This window comes from Rousettus aegyptiacus, unplaced genomic scaffold (assembly GCF_014176215.1).
Source record: "Rousettus aegyptiacus isolate mRouAeg1 unplaced genomic scaffold, mRouAeg1.p scaffold_m13_p_3, whole genome shotgun sequence".
Classification (NCBI taxonomy): domain Eukaryota; kingdom Metazoa; phylum Chordata; class Mammalia; order Chiroptera; family Pteropodidae; genus Rousettus; species Rousettus aegyptiacus.
The window spans coordinates 133,039,214-133,055,675 of record NW_023416306.1 but is presented as its reverse complement, the minus strand read 5'-3'; the positions used below and the strand labels follow the sequence as shown (position 1 = coordinate 133,055,675).

The 16,462-nt window shown below is 46.5% G+C and overlaps 1 protein-coding gene and 1 pseudogene across 1 annotated transcript in view; both read left to right on the top strand.

Annotated features, from left to right (window-relative positions):
- Positions 1 to 16,462, top strand: part of MEGF11 (multiple EGF like domains 11) — a 315,816-nt gene extending 299,354 nt beyond the window's left edge. Inside the window, exons 19-26 of the mRNA XM_016141015.2 lie at positions 395 to 523; positions 1,576 to 1,812; positions 3,325 to 3,443; positions 5,731 to 5,797; positions 6,442 to 6,543; positions 8,994 to 9,050; positions 15,500 to 15,706; positions 16,302 to 16,462. Of these exons, the coding sequence (XP_015996501.2) occupies positions 395 to 523; positions 1,576 to 1,812; positions 3,325 to 3,443; positions 5,731 to 5,797; positions 6,442 to 6,543; positions 8,994 to 9,050; positions 15,500 to 15,706; positions 16,302 to 16,462 (1,079 nt within the window). The remainder of the gene's footprint in view (positions 1 to 394; positions 524 to 1,575; positions 1,813 to 3,324; positions 3,444 to 5,730; positions 5,798 to 6,441; positions 6,544 to 8,993; positions 9,051 to 15,499; positions 15,707 to 16,301) is intronic.
- LOC118600462 lies at positions 9,852 to 9,970 on the top strand (annotated as a pseudogene).

Below are 16,462 nucleotides of genomic sequence, written 5' to 3'. Positions count from 1 at the left end.
TGTTCCTAATTGGTGTTTGAAGTTTCTTCCTCCGGTTTGGGGGTAGGGTGGGGTGGGGTGTTGAGGCATAGCAGAGGCTTGAGGGAGTAATGAGGGAGTAGAGGGAGGCACATCTGGTTTGAGTCTTTGAAGCCCTTATGGAAGCCAGCTCAGGGCCCAGCATGTGAAGGATGCTGCGTAAATGTGTCACGTGAGGAAAAAACAGAGGTGGGTGTCGTTCCCCGCCCCCTCAGGGTTAGAGGTGCTGTCTACCCCCAGGTATCAAACCAAAGCACAACAGGAACTACAGGGACTCAGACAGACTGGCTAATCAGCACAGATGTCCATATATGGGATGGGAAGGGTGGAGTGTCGCTGTGTATCACTGTCTACCCCAACTCTTCGTGTTACACAGAATGTGCCCCAGGAACCTTTGGCTATGGGTGTCAGCAGCTATGTGAGTGCATGAACAATGCCACCTGTGACCACGTCACCGGCACCTGTTATTGCAGCTCTGGATTCAAAGGAATCAGGTGTGACCAAGGTAATACACAGATGACAGACTCTGGGGAGATTCCAGGGGGAACAACTTGATTGTATAAGGATACTTTATGACTTCCCTTTATTGACGTTTGGGGGGAGAGCAGGAATAGGGTGGGCTGCAGAGGGGAGGCAGAGGCACCAGGGGCTAGAGAGGTAGATGAAGCAGGCAGCCTCTTGGTCACAGCTTCCCTGTGCTCATCTTTGGCAAGCTTCCTGTAGCCAAGCTAGTGCTGTGAAAAGGTCACTAGACCATTGGAAGATCTGCCAAATTATGGTTCTGCCAACCTGCTAGGTGTCCTTGGGCAGGTCATTTCCTTTTCCTGGGCCTGTTATTCCGCATGCAAAGTAGAAAGAGATTAATCCCTGTCTTCCGCCTCAGCACAAGGTTCTGCTAAGAGCTGAGGAGCCCAAAGGGGCTCAACCTTAGCTCCAGCTCTACAGTCAGAAGATACCCCTCCCCACCATAGAGCAGTTGTGAGGACCAAGTTGAGGTAACGTGAATAACAGACTCAGCATAGTGCCTGGCACATAAGTGAGCACTTGATAAATGGTTTTGTAGACCAAAAAACCCTTTGTAAAGTGTTACAACAAACATGTAAGAGATTATACTGCTGTTGGTTCTAGGAGATGGGGGATAAGAATGAGCTGTTATCCACGTTAACAGAAAAGGGGCCAACCCATTTACATTGCATTCTGATGAGGGTTAGCCCACATACATCAAGATGGGTGTTGTGGGCAGTAATCCTGGGTATACTGGCACAGCGCTCAGTTTTCATTGTCGGTTTGTCTCATGGTGCTTACAGTCCCTGGGGAGGGTGGAATTACAGTCCCATGTTACAAATGAGCAAACTAAGGACTCTTAAGTCACATCTAAGTCACACAGCTAATAAGCAGGAAGAGAGCTGAGTCCAATTTTTTCCAACTCCTGAGAAACCTGAATAGGGCCATGACCAGAACTCAGGCCTCCTAACGTTAGAGGAGTCTAGGCCTGGCAGGTGAGATCTGAAGAGCAAGGAGGCCTGTCCCAGGCTCAGGCGCTCCCTCCACCCACAGCTGCCCTCATGATGGAGGAGCTGAATCCCTACACCAAGATCAGCCCAGCGTTGGGTGCAGAGCGGCACTCGGTGGGTGCTGTCACAGGTATCATCCTACTGTTGTTCCTCATTGTGGTGCTGCTGGGCCTGTTCGCCTGGCGCCGACGGCGGCAAAAAGAGAAGGGCCGTGACCTGGCTCCCCGCGTCTCCTACACACCTGCCCTGAGGATGACCAGCACTGACTACTCCCTCTCAGGTAAGGGCAATGCCCCCAGCACCCCATTCTCCTCCCCCTCCATATACATACAACCCAGGAAGAGCCACATCATATCCTTGGGTGGTCGTGCCTGCAGGGTTGGTGGATGGGGCTGGATGCTCAGACTCCCCTACAGAGATAATGGGGATGACAAGCAGAAGCCTATTTGGGAAAGGAAGATGGGGCTTCACGGGGTATCATTTCCTGGACCTCTAGCACTATGTGCCTACAGTCAGGAGCCTCCTTCCAATTCCCCAGATCTTCCCATCCTTCTGCCACAGGAATACGAACATTAAGCAATAACTTTCCTGAACTCTCCAGGGGAACTTCTCCCAAGCCTAATGCCTGTGATACCTTAGGAAAACTGGCCTTGGAGCTCAGTGTTGAGACCCTGTCCCAATTTTGCTTCTTTGGGTGAAGGCCTCAGAGTAATCGACCCTTCTCTGTTCCCAGAGTTAAAAGGGCCCTATTACTATAGTGAAAGAGGATGGTTCCTGACTTGGGGAGATCTGAAAGTGAGGGGATTGTCCCTTTGGCTAGGCCTGCTGGAACCCAGACTGTCCACAAATGTGGCAACAACTCCAATGGGTGTTCTATCTGGGAATCTGAATGGGATGAGGTGGGGCTGTTGGGCTAGATCCTTCCTCTCCCCTAAACCATGGACTGCTGCCTTAGAAATAAGGAAGGCTTTTTGTTTCATAATTAAACAGAAGAGGTCAAATGCTATGAAATTGCCAGTAGCCCTGGACTACAGGAGGCTGAGCCTGTCTGGGTGAGCACAAGAATGACAGCCCACTCCAGCTGGCTCCACAGCTCATGGCTGACCTATAGCTTGTGTTTAGAAAACCCGTATCACATCAGCCCATTCCTGCTAAGTGTTATGTACCATGGGCCCAGCTCCATGCTAGGTACTGCAGGATAGACAGAGGCAGCCCTTGCTTGCCTTCAGAGACCCTGGCATGCACAGACCCCTCTCCTGCCCCCAGTTTCAGCCAAAATAGGTATCTTCTAATGAAAGCCCAAGCCCACAAAGATTTAGGAACTTTCTTCTATGACTATAGCGAACGAGTTGACCAGGTTTCCCTATGCTATTCCACTGGATTTCTCCAGCCCTGTCAAGAGGTCCTACAATCCAAAGGGCAGGAGGACAAGACTGGGGTTCTCTTTATGGCCTCACTACTGGGATTTGACCCTGGGGGAGGCAGGAGAGGATCAGCACAGATAAGCAGTGATTCAGGGACATAGGAGACTGTCCAAGCCAACATTCGTCCCTCATTCATGCTCCAGCTGCTGGTGCCACGACTAATCTGCATCCTGCAGGGAAGGCCACCACAGGGGAGGGGAAAATCAGGTTCCACAGATTTCTGTGGGGTTAGTGGATGCCACAAAGCTTGGACTTGGCTGTCTTTTTGCAGAGTGCTCTCAAGGCTGCCCAGCCCAAGCATCAGTATTGGGGCATCTCATGTCAAGGGCAGGAGTATGATGGTATGTGGCACCTTGTTCTCTTCCCAGATTTGTCTCAAAGTAGCAGCTATGCCCAGTGCTTTTCCAATTCCAGCTACCACACACTGGCATGCGGGGGGCCTGCCACCAGCCAGGCCAGCACTCTGGACAGGAACAGCCCCACTAAGGTACCGGGTCCCTGATTCCCCAGCCCCTATCCACTCTCCTCCCATTCAGCTCTCACTTCTGCCCAGGAAGGAGCTGTACACTCCACTTAGAGGGTCCATGTGGCACCAACTACCAAAACATTAAATGCAGCCCTGTGGTCCATGGGACATGTAAACACTCTGTAAAGCATGTAGCAGGGTGCCAACAGGTTACATGAAGCTAGCAAGCACCATGTAACCAATAATATCACATGTAACCAACCCATAGCATTCAATATAACATCTACCCCCACACCCTGTGTGTAACCAACTGGTACCAAGTCAGGTGATCAGATAATTATGGGTAGCCTTCTTGCCCCACATGACCATGTATCCCATGTAGCTACTTTTGTCACATGTTAACACCTGTAACCAATACACTACACTGCCAATCACTGTAGTACATTACCAACACCATGTGTACAACCAGCACGTTATAGAGCAACCACTGTTACTCTGGTAGCCACCTGATGTCCTTATACCTAGACATTACCACATGTCATCAGTATACACAACCATTTGTTGCAATCAGAACCAACAAAAGGGACGTGGAATCCAAATGTCAGTCATAGCCAATGTTCTCACTCCAGGTCTTCCCTCTCAGCTCCCAGCATAGCCCTGGGCTGGTGGCAAGATGTCCTCTTACAGGCCTTTGGGCAAGGATGTCTCAGAACACACATGCAAGTGAGCCCCCTTGGTGTGCTAGGACCCCTACTGCACAGAGTGGGAGGTTCAGAAATAAGGAACAGCCTCAAGGACTGTTCTGATGGGCTCATACTGCACACATCTGACACTCACCTAAACATATACACACACTCAATAGCAAGATCAGCCTCCTGGCTTCCTATAACACTCATTCTGGGAACATGGACAGGAACAGTTTTCATACTCCAGGTCTCTGGCCTAGAGCTCCAGGACACCTTTCTCCCTGTCTGCCCCACAGAAAATGTTCATCAGCCCACAGGCTGTGCCTACTGCCACAGAACTGGCAATATAGCCTGAACCTGCAGGGAAGGCCACCACAGGGGAGGGGAAAATCAGGTACAGCCCCAAGGGCAACAACCATCAAGCCAGCACCCCACGGCCACTCTCTTCAGGAACACTCAGCTCCAGATTTCCTGCGAAATAGGAATGCTGCATTCAGGATGCCTCAAGGCCCATATGCAAGGTCTATGGCCATTAGCCTCATACACAGTCCTGTAGCTTAAAGCCCCCTTCCAGTGCATCTTCTCAGCTCAGACCCCATTCCTAGCTTCAGCATTATTAGGCTTAACTGAATTGTTGGAAGCTGAGGGAAGGGGATGCAGACATTCCCAGAAGGAGACCCTTGATTAACTGCTTTTCAAGGCTGAAGCAGATTAAAGGCGAAGGATGCCAGGGATGAAAGGCAAAGTCCCCGTCATTCTTGGTCTCATTCTAATAGGAAATTCAGTAAGGGGCTGGAGTTATGCCGAGTATCCCACCTGGCGACTCTCTGGCTCACCTCACGCCAGTGGCCCACAGTGGTTCTGTGTGGTCGAGGACAGCTCAGCCTGGCAGATACTCGGGGCACATGTAGCAAAGGCAGGCAGTTGTGATGACAAAGAAAGGATATGGGTCTGGTAGGTGCGACATGAGTTGACCCGCCTCTGCCACTGACTCCTTGTATAACCAAAAGCAAGGCCAACAAGCAGGACTCAGATTCCCATCTGGGAAATGAGGACCATCATCCTTACCTCATACAGCTGTGAGAATGCAAGAAGAGGGAAGATTATAATATCAGTACGTCCTATCTGAAGCTTTCCCTTGGTCATATGAAAGGGAGAGTCATATTCAGGTCAGGTGGCAGAGTGACAGTGATATTGTAGGCAGCCTCAGCCCCTCCCTCTGTGCATGGCCTTGTGTAGCACCTCAGACACTGCCAGAGCCCCCTCTCCTATAGCTCAGCCCCACCCAAGTGACCTATTTCCCCTGTTGGGGCCAGCTTGGCTCAGGCCAGTTCTTGGCTCTTGGGATGATCTGCCCTTCGCCCCACCCCCTTTTACCCCAAGGGCCTGGGAACCCTACAAGTTCAGCCAGACAGATCAGGGTATGTTCTGTTCCCTCTGGCCTCAGCTGTACCGTGGTGGCCAGTCATGGAACACCTAGCTCTCCTTTTCCTTCAACAATCTAGGCCATGGTAGGTCAGGATCACCACAGGGGTGGGTGCACAAGACTGGGCAAAATGAAGGCTCGGCAGGGGCAACTCTGGAGCACTAGGTATTAACTGGCTCTCCTACTCTCCAAACAGCTCAGTAACAAGTCCCTTGACAGAGACACAGCAGGCTGGACCCCCTACAGCTATGTGAACGTGTTAGGTCAGTAGTGGTCCCCTGCACCCGGTTCTCCTCCTCTACACTGAGGTGTGTGTGGGGCGGGGGGCGGGGGAGGGCTATCCTAGCTCTGAGAGAGAGGGTTAGTAGACAAATCCTGAGCACAATTTCCCCCAGAAGAAAGGTTATGGGGAGGAAACCCAGGTCCCTATTTCAGCTCTTATAAACAAACAAAGCTTAGAACCTTCTTCGTTCCTATACTAGGGGAAGAGGGAGAGAGTGGCTATGACCCAAGGACCAGGGAGACAGCTAGGGCCCCAGATGTGGGGATTCCAGATGGAGGCAAAAGATGTAGTCACCATCTGGAAAAGGAACCCCTGCCTGGCACAGTTCCTACTTAAGTATCCCTTTCAAGGGTTTCTTCCCTCAGCCCACTGCTCTGGTAGACACCAATTCCTATTGGAGGGGTAGGGGAGGAAGCGTGGGCAGGGATTGAGAGGAAGCAAGGCTGATAGCCTGAGCTCTAGCAAATCTCCCTGGCCCTGCTGGCCCAAGCCCCTTTAGATGGTACATGACAAAGCCCTAATTCCTTCCAGCATGTCCTACCCTGTCCCTCACCCCCCACCTTTCCTCACTCCTACCATACCAGGCCCTGGGAATAATGACTCCTCCCTGTCATTCCTCACTAGACTCCCATTTCCAGATCAGTGCCCTGGAGGCCAGGTACCCGCCCGAGGACTTCTACATTGAACTTAGACACCTCAGCCGCCCCGTTGAGCCACACTCACCAGGTTAGACCCCCAGCTCTACCCTCTGTCTCTGGGCCCATAGGCTTTCATACTAGTCTAGACCCAGCACCTGCCCTGACTCCCCATTCCTGCCCCTTGTTTGACTCACCCCCATTGCTTCCAAAACTCTCTGTTGAGCCCCACTTCCTCCTGACATTAGTCACAGCCCAGTCCCCTAACAAATGAAACCTGTTTGGATCCCTCATCATCCCTTTTGTTCCCATCATGGTCTATGGATGTGGACAAATTATGACTAGTATTAGGTGAAAGGGCCACAAAGAAGTTGCATTCCCTGCAATACAATCCAAAACCACTGAGAAATAACCTGTGAACGGCAACACCTTTGGGATTCTCTGGGAGTGGATGATAAAGAGTTCTCTCTCTGGCCAAAAAGCCCAAATGTCACCCAGAGAGAGACCCTAGACTCACCCATGGCCCAGGCCAAATTCTCCTCGATCCTAGGGTAGGGGTGTCAAGCAGAGATCTGCAGAGGTTGAGGCAGAATGTGTCAACCAAAATCCTCTGTGCTCATGTATTAAATTCAAACTTGGTGTCCTCGGCAAGTTACAAGAAAGACTTGGGAAGTCAGCCCTGCAATGGGAGTATGTGTGTAGGAGTTACAGAAGGAGGTACTATAGGGATGAGTGCTATGAATGAACAGAGCATGTGGCCTCCCTAAAAGTAGCCCGTTTAGGGCAGGACCTTAGCACACTGGACAACCTGGGCCTGAGCTCAGGCTCTAGCTGGTTTCTAGAGCTCAAGGGAAATGCAGCTCTAACAACCCCTGCAGGTCCCTAGGTCAAATAACACTAACAAGAGTGAAGATTCTACATTTATCTGCTGGTTGAGTAGGCATGGGCTGCAAAGATCCTGAGCCTGTGCCCAGGAGACTGTGCTCTTGCCTATGGAGTCCCTGGGCAGTATGCAGGGGATTCAATAACCCCAGCAAATAACCACCCCTCAATCCCCCACACCCCCTGTATCTCTTTCCACATGGGAGTATCCTCTGAGCTCACTCTTGAACCAGTATAGCCAGAGCTACCACAGTAATTTTTTGACTTATGCTCAGGCAGGCCAATGGGAGACAATACTTAGGGAGATCTGGGCTCTAGTTGCAACTCAAGTTCTCGCTTGTTAGTGTGATCTCAGGCAAATCACTGCCCCCCACTGGGCCTGTTTCCTTTTCTATGAAAAGGGGAAAAGTTAACAGCATAGCCTCCCTCTCTCAGAGAAGGCAAAGGAAGCCCTTGTCTGGTATAAAGTACTGAACTGATGCCAGGAATAGACTGTTACAGTCATGTTTCTGAAGGGCACAGGTACCTACCTATAGGTCCTTTAGAAGAATAGCAAATGAGAAAAATTTGGACCTAGTTCTGCCCTATCACTCAGTAATAGGTGAGAGGCAGGCAGATAGGAGTAGACTCCTATAAATTCAATTTGAGAACTCTACGTGGGAAGGTATGGGGAGGTATCTAAACAGCAGTGGGCTGGTCTTCAGTGTCAGAAACTGATAAGTGGAGCCAAACTGTATTTTAGTAAGCACTTGCTGCATGCCTCGCCTGGTATTGTGTCCTCAGTTTAAAAAAAAAAAAAAGGTCTTGACTGAGCCAGTATCATTACTGTCCCAACCTAAAAATGCCAGACAATGTCTTTTCTAGAATCAACAGCAGCAAAGAACCTGAGCTTGGTCCCTGAGGCTGTATGTCTTGCCTATGACTGAAGCTCAGGACTATGTACTGTGGGAGCCTAGGATAAACTGTGACAGCCAAAATAGAGAAAAATCCTTAGGACTGAAAAACACTGGTAATACTTTTCAAAGATAGCTCTCAATTAGGTGCAAATGGTCCACTGAAAACAATGGGTAACTAAAAACTGACTGGATGGGAATGACTGCACATCCTATAAAGATGAATCAAGAATGTCAGCCACTTGCCCACCTCCCTCTCTGGCTCCCTCCAGTCAAGTTTCAGATCCAGGAGAGGCAGGACCAGAAGTGAGAGGTAAGAAACAGTCTTCAACACTATCCTAAAATCCAATCTAAATTGGATTTGGAATGTCATGCACCCTTTCCCTGAGCTAAGACTGGTTCTGATTCATATCCTATACTTTCACAGCCTGGAACTTCGCTTTTAGTGACTGCAGGTGGCATCAAAATTGCCTTTGATCATCTGGAATACATTCCCCTCAGAATGAAGGTTAAAGAGGAAGAATGCTGAATATGCCAGGGGGCGCTGTTGTTCACATTAATACTTAGGAGCCTTTTAAGAATTCCTGTATGGTCAAAATGGTTTTGAGTAGATTAAACTCGGAATAATTTTCTAGCACTATAAAACTATTTTCTGGGTAGGGGAGAAAGAAAGAAAAAAGGAAGAAAAAAGAAAAAAAGAAGCCAACAACACATGCGATCTAAATAAAGCTCACCCTCTTATTTTTCTTATACTATTTTTCTGCAGGTGCTTGTGGAATGGATAGACGTCAAAACACATACATTATGGACAAAGGCTTCAAAGGTAGAGTATCCAATCCTGACGTCCCATTAGAAGGGCTTAGGAAGATAAAGAGTACAGATCTGAAATGGCCAGGAATTCTACCAGAGAAAAACTGTGCATCTGTTCCCCTACCCCCCACAAAAGTTAAAAGACCTCAAGACCTGGGGCTGCTGGGTAGCTTTGCCCAGGAAGAACAACTATAATGAATTCACCTTTCAATTTCAGTTGCACCTGCTTAGCAAATGCTGTGGGTTTTATATAGGTGCCAACTAAATGTCTTTGGAAATGGAGAATGTCATTATCCAACCAATTAGTACGAGTTAAATTGATTTAAAAATCTGAAATAAAGTCAATCTACCTGCCCCAGAGGCCTCCTGTCATTGCACTGTTAAGGAACGCCACCCTGCACCTGCTGGCTTTTTGGGGCACAAGGAATGAAAATGATACCCTAATAGATCTCTCCCTCAAGAGATCTCTACCCCTAAGAACAGGGAAGCCAGGACCAATCCCAACACATGGAAACTGCAAGTCAGATCATTCTTCTAGGAAATCTACGGGTGAAGCCATGATGAAAGGTCAGGTCCTGCCCCTGGGCTTAGGCCCCAGGTTTAAATGACAGAGTATGTGAAATAGGCAGCTTTGGAACTATGTTACTTATTATTGTCACTTATTAACTGTGACCTTAGAGCTCTCTAAGGCCCAGTTTCCTCATCTGCAAGGTTGGGATAATTATGCCTATCTTATTGCCTAAGAAGGCTGTCATAAGCATTCAATAAAATCACAGATGGGAAGTGTTTTTGCATATCATAAAGACTGTACCTCGTCTCCGGCCATGCCACCTTGAACAAGCCCGATCCTATCCAATCTCAGAAGCTAAGCAGGGTCAGGCTTGGTTAGTACTTGGATGGGAGACCACCTAGGAAGACCAGGTGCTGTAGGCATAAGAAATAAGGGATTGTAAGATGACAAGGTCCTTGCAATCTGTGAGGTCAACCAAAGGTTGCCTAGCCTAAAAAAAAACAAAAAAAAAACAAAAAAAAAAACGATTGTACCAATGCAATAAGGCTATCCTTTTGTCTCTGCGGTCCATTTAAGAGTCTTCACCAAACTAAGAGATGACTGACAGCAGAGGTCCCAATTGATTTCCTAAACCTAGCTGTGTGCCAGAACCACCTGGAAAGCTTGCTGAAAAATACAGATGTTCACGTCCCATTACCGCAAGATTCTGATGCAGATCTAGAGTGGGGCCATAGAATCTGCATTTGCAGAGTACCTCAGGGTATCGTTATATACAGCATATCACCCAACTAACACTTAGAAACCACTGGTCTAGACTGACCCAGATTTTTCCTGGATTACTGCTCTGATCTTTCAGACACAACCCTAGACACATCCAAGACACAACCGTTTCCTAACCAAGGAGAGCTAGTTGTCCACAGCCCTTTAATGGGGTGGCTATTAGAAATGGGGTGGACTAGGGGTGGGTAGCAGTGTTAAGAATTGTGTTCTGAGCAAGAGAACAAGGGCAAGTCTCTATCAGCACACTGGGATGTGTACCACTCAAGAGAATGACTTGAGACAAGAGGTCACCCTAGGCTTCTAGCCAGCCAAAGGACATTATTCCCTTGGGAACATCATTCTGACAAGTTTCTGAGCTTTGACTTAAACCATCCAAATGAAGGCAACCACCATTAGAGTAGGTAAGGCTAAATACAGAAAAGACAGTTCTACTCTTTAGCACTGACTTGGGACCTCAGTTTCTTTCTCAAAAGAGACATGGAGATTGGGCCGAAATATTAAGAGAAATATTCCAGCTGAAAATATGCATGACTCAATTGTAAATAAGCTCACACAGACCTAGACATCTCAATAAATGAGCATACAATTTTCCTATGCACTTCGTGGTCCTGCACATTGTGATTAGAGTAGCTACTTTCAGACTCACAACCATAAATGTAAGGAGAGCGTTGTCTCTACCTTAGTGTCATTCATTCCTCTTTTGTGGAATCATACATTTGAGCTTTTTTGAATGCAGATTTTGTTTCATGACTCTGGCTACAATCATTCTTTAATGATTCACAGTCAGAAAAGAAGGCTGTATAGGCAAATGTACCAACAAGTGTTGGGAACAAACACATCAGAACAAGAGAATTCAAAAAGAGGGAAAATGGAATGTCACATTTCAAAACTTTACAGAAGTACTTATCAAAGACATGGAATAAACTCTGATAACCAGCTGAACTCCCAAATAAACACTTAAAAAACTAGTTTGTACAAGGAATGAAATTATTTCCTAAAATTACTGGGCCAATCAGAACCACTAAGAGTGGAGATTCTAAGTGTTCTCTGAACTCAATAGGAAAGAGCCCTGGTCTGGGAGTTAAAAGATTTGGGTTCTAGTCCTGGTCTTCTTGCTGTGTGGTGCTAAGTCATGTTTTCTGGGGTCCAGATTTCTTCCTTTACTAGGACAGGGTTGTACTAGTATCACTTGAAGCCCTTTCCAGCTTTGACATTCTCAAAGTCATTAAGTCGATGCTCCTTTTCAGCTGTTACTTACTGAAGACCTCTACTCACTGTCATCCCAGAGGTCATGTGAGACTACTCGCACTGCTGTGCTAAACTCATTTTACCTTTTAATCATTTGTCTCCCCTTCTCCCCCTCAGTACAATGATTCTGCAACAAATTGCCTAATGTTCAATTTCTTATCAGGCATTCCTAACTGCTGTAGAAGAAATTGTCCTCAATCCTCTCCATCACCTTTATGATCCTGAAATCCTGGATCCCACTGTTGCTTCCAGTCTCCCCATCTGTATGCTCCTTGGAAATGTAACCAAATCTCTTCTTGTAGTCGCCTTAGGTTCCAAGATAGTTAGGAGCCCATTGACAGTCTGAAAACTTTTTCAGCTAATGTGGTTCTCTTTTTGACCCTGAGATCTCCCCTTCTCCCCATATCTTTATCTCTCAATCAAGAGAAGGATGCTTAACTTAGGGCCCAGGAAAAGGCAATGTGGCCTTCTAATAGCAGTACTCAGCTAAGAAGTAAGCAATGGTCAGTGCCTAGGTTTTCCCCAACAGTGAAATATTGGCCTTAACTAGATGTTAGTGTGAACCCAAAAGCCTGGGTAAGTTCAGATCCCACACATGAGGTGGCCTTAGAGTCACTTCCCACTCTGGATTTGCTGCTTCCTTTTATAAAATGAAGATGTTTACATTAGCTCATTTCAGAGGTCCCTTCTGATAGTATATGGCTGTCATTTTGGGGAGATAGGAACTAGTTGAGAGCAAATGCCCAGGGCATTATAGGGCTAACTAACCCTTTAGCATTAATGCTAATTACAGGCCAAGGAGGAATGACTCCCCAGAGCTTAGGTAGCCTTGGTTGATGCTTCCCCTTTCCTTGCACAATGCCTCAGTGCAGGGACTGGCATGGGGGTAGGGTGGAGCTCTAAAAGAATGAGGAAGTATCTTAGAGCAGCTGGTAATTCTTCACCCTTACCCTGCCCCCCTCCCACTTCTCCCTCCTTCTAGGCAAGCAGGTAGATGACTAAGCTGGAGAAAAGAGTAGCTTCCTGAAGTAGTTTTCCCACCTGCCTACTCCTTCCCCAACTTGCAGTTCTAAGAAATAAGTCCAGGTTATTCCATAATTCAGCTCTCTCCCCCCAACACTTCAACACTCCTCCATTCTTTGTGTTTACCACTGGCTCCTTTGCAGATGATACAGCTCCCTGAGACTAATACTCTCCCCCACAATCCCAACTTCTCTTTTATCCATTTAGGTGCATTCCCTGCGGCAGAACAAAAAAAAAAATCCCCCAAACTTAGAAGTACCACTGACTTTTCTGATGGAAATAAGAAGAAAGAAACTATTGGCTGGCTGAGGCTCTTTTAGACATTGAGTTAAAGTTAAGGCTCTCCCTCTGCCATAACTGAATCAATTGGTCATGGAATATCCACAAAAAGCTTAGAGTTTCCTCCTTTCTCAGCAGGGTGTAGCCTCAGATAAAAGGTGTTCCTAATTGAAGGTAAGGTAAAGCTGCTATAGTTTACACTTAGAGATGGGGAAGAGCACAGGTAACAAGACGTGAGGGAAAAATACTGTAATTGGGTATCAGAAGACAGGGGTTGAGTCTTAACTACTTACTAACATTAAGCAAACTTTATGAGCTTCAGTTTCCTCATTTCTAAAGTATTAATACTAGTCCTTCCTGCCCAGCCTCCTTCGGAGACGTAACAACTTTCAAATAACCTAACCAGAAAGACTAGCTATATGTGCCACACAAAGTGAGCTATCACTATTCCTTAAGTTTTAGAAAATATACAACTGGGGCAGCTGCCAAAGTAAAAGAATGTAGCTGGGAGGAGAGGAGGTGAAAGTGTTAGGACTTCTCAGGAGATAACCCTTCTTCCGGGCCTCAGCTTTACAACAAGCAGCTGAGTCATATTACTCCCTGGCTACTTAGTTCAGAACACCCAAAGTGGAACCAACAAGCCATTGCTACTAAGGTTCCTGGACTTATCCCCACTCTTGTGTTCGAATAAATAAAGTACTTACTAGAGGCAAATCTACCTGGCTCTGGGCAGGCTGTGGCCCAAGACTTGCAACCACCTTTCACCCCATGCGAGCCTCACCAGCAACTGGGCTGATCCAGCCTCCCTTTAGTCTTTGCTGGGGCTGCCTGGGACTGCTCATTGTGTAGCAAGAATATTATCTCCTCTCCAGGGTTCTCTGTTAGAAAGAGGCCACAATCTAAGAGGGGACCAAGCCAACATCTCGTTCCACTGTGGAATAAATTGTGGTGGAAAAGTGTTCTGGTCCTGGTTCTAGAGCTTGTTTTACTACTGATAAGCAGTGTGGCCCTGGGGAAGTCACTTATCCACTTTAAGCATCTATTTCCTAAGCAATAAAGGGAAGAGGGAATAATATTATTGCTCTACCTACACTGGAGGGTGCTATGATTGGAAGGAACTAATGAATCAAAGTACTTTTGTATAAGATTTGAAGAAATTTTACCTGCTGAAACAGACATCGATGACTTGACACTAATAGAAAAGTAAATTCCCTCCCAACCAGTCACCTGTTAGAGAAGAAAAGACTACTCATAACACATATACACCTCAACGACTTTAGCCACATGGAGTGTTCTGTTCTGCTCTCACTGGACCAAAGTACATCTAGTCACCCTTTGAGTTATCACTTTCACTTTACATTTCCATTAATCTCAAGTTGGAAGCAGAAAGAATAAATTTGTAGTGGTTCTAGTGAAAGATCATCCAAGAATATCACCATCTGCTACCACTCGTAGAAATTTAGAGCTGAGAGCCGACTTAAATCACTCTTGACTATCAAGTCCCTGCAACTCAAGTGCTTGTTTCTAGACCCCCTGGCGGGCACAGCCTCACAAACAGATGAGGGCCAGAGCTGCTAGATTACAGAGTAAGAGTAATAAAGTCCTGACTCACTTGGGGCAATCTACAGGAGGCAGTGATCTTCTCCAAAAGGGGAATGATGTAGAGTTTGAAGGGAGGGCTATCCTTTCAGTCACTGGTGATTCTCAGTCACAAGAGGACTTTCTCCAACGGAGCTACAAGTTACCTGGCTTCCTATTTTTAGAAACTAACTTGCATCTTTTTGTATCCTAACATACCCTGAAAGTTTTGGGGATGATGCATGCCTGAGAGGTGGCAGGAGAGGAAGGTGAGTTCTCCTAGTATCAGAAAAGTTACTACTAAAAAAGATTGTGTTTAACATTCATGAGAACTGAGATAAATGACCCAAGAGGATACACTGCAGGCTTGCTAAAAAACAGAATTTTCTGAAGGCTAGCTTGAGACCCAGGTGCTTCTGACAGCTGTTACGCTTCTGTCTGTCACCACCTCTGATCTCAAACTTCCCAAGAGCAGGGATGCTGCTAGTTTGTTGTTGTAAAGTTGCCAAATCGCTTACACCTGTGCCAACCTGCCCCTCCCCCAACCTCTTCTTCTGAACTTAAGCTTCTTAGTCATCGAAAAGAATTTAGAAGGATGATATCACAGAAAACACACAGGCCAGGGAGTTCCAAGGTATGGATTAAAGTCTTAGCACTGCTATACTGAACTGTGTGACCTTAACCACCATCTCTCTGGGCCTTCATCCTATAAAATGCAAACTATCAACTATCCTTTCAGGATTTCATAAAAATTAAATTGCTATAAAAGCCATTATAAATATCTTGAAATAGTCTTTCTGGTGCTATACCTGACACTAAAAACAAAAATGTTCCTAGCCTTCCAAAAACAAATTTCTTTAGAAAAAGAACTCTGCCTACCCATTAAAGTACTCTACATTACTTAAGAAGTAAATCTTGAACTATCACAGGCTTTTACAGCTCCAGGATCCTGTAAGCACATGAATTTAACTGCAGTCTGCTTCTGGTACTTAAAGTAAGTCTTATGTCCTTTCTTGTCCTAAGAAATTTCTCTTGCCTTGCAGATTACATGAAAGAATCCGTGTGCAGTTCTAGCACTTGTTCCCTGAATAGCAGTGAAAACCCTTACGCCACAATTAAGGACCCACCCATCCTCACCTGCAAGCTTCCAGAAAGCAGCTATGTAGAAATGAAGTCACCTGTGCACAGGGGGTCTCCGTACACAGATGTGCCATCCTTATCGACATCTAATAAAAATATATATGAAGTTGGTAGGTGTCTCAAATAAGTAACTTAGTAAAATCAGAGCAAGTAAAAACAATCCCTTTCTCCACTCACCCTGTCTTGAAAACACACCTTTTATTCCTTTTTAAGGAATCGAGATGAACTTTCTTCCCCAGGACTGCCCTCTTCCCTCAAGCAGGAAATCAAATTCTTGTGCCAACTCTGCTTTAAAAAAAAAAACACACCAGGAACTAGTATGAAGCAGAAATACTGGGCATGGGTACACACACACTTCAATTGATACAAATCCTAGTTTAAAAAAAACAATCAATCAATCAACAGACATTAACTTTCTAAACTGCCTTCTCCTACTTTCTCCCAGTTTGTCCCTGGGCTCACTGATAAGACCCCTACACCTCTGGGATATTCTAAATCTCTTGGCTTGACCAGAGCTTGGGATTCTCACAGCACACTCCACTTTTCATCTCTCGAACATGTCTCAGTCCTAACCCTCACGTATTTATCACAGATTTATAAATCCCTGGCTTCTTTCCCCACCCAGTTAAATAGAATTCTCTTTCCCGCAACGAGGCAACCAAAGCTAATCTGTTCTCTGAACTCATTTTTCACTATATTCCTTAGAGCCCACAGTCAGTGTGGTCCAAGAAGGTTGCGGTCATAACTCCAGCTATATCCAGAATCCATACGACCTACCTAGGAACAGCCATATTCCTGGTCATTATGACCTCCTCCCAGTAAGACAGAGCCCTGCCAATGGGCCCTCCCAGGACAAGCAGTCTTAG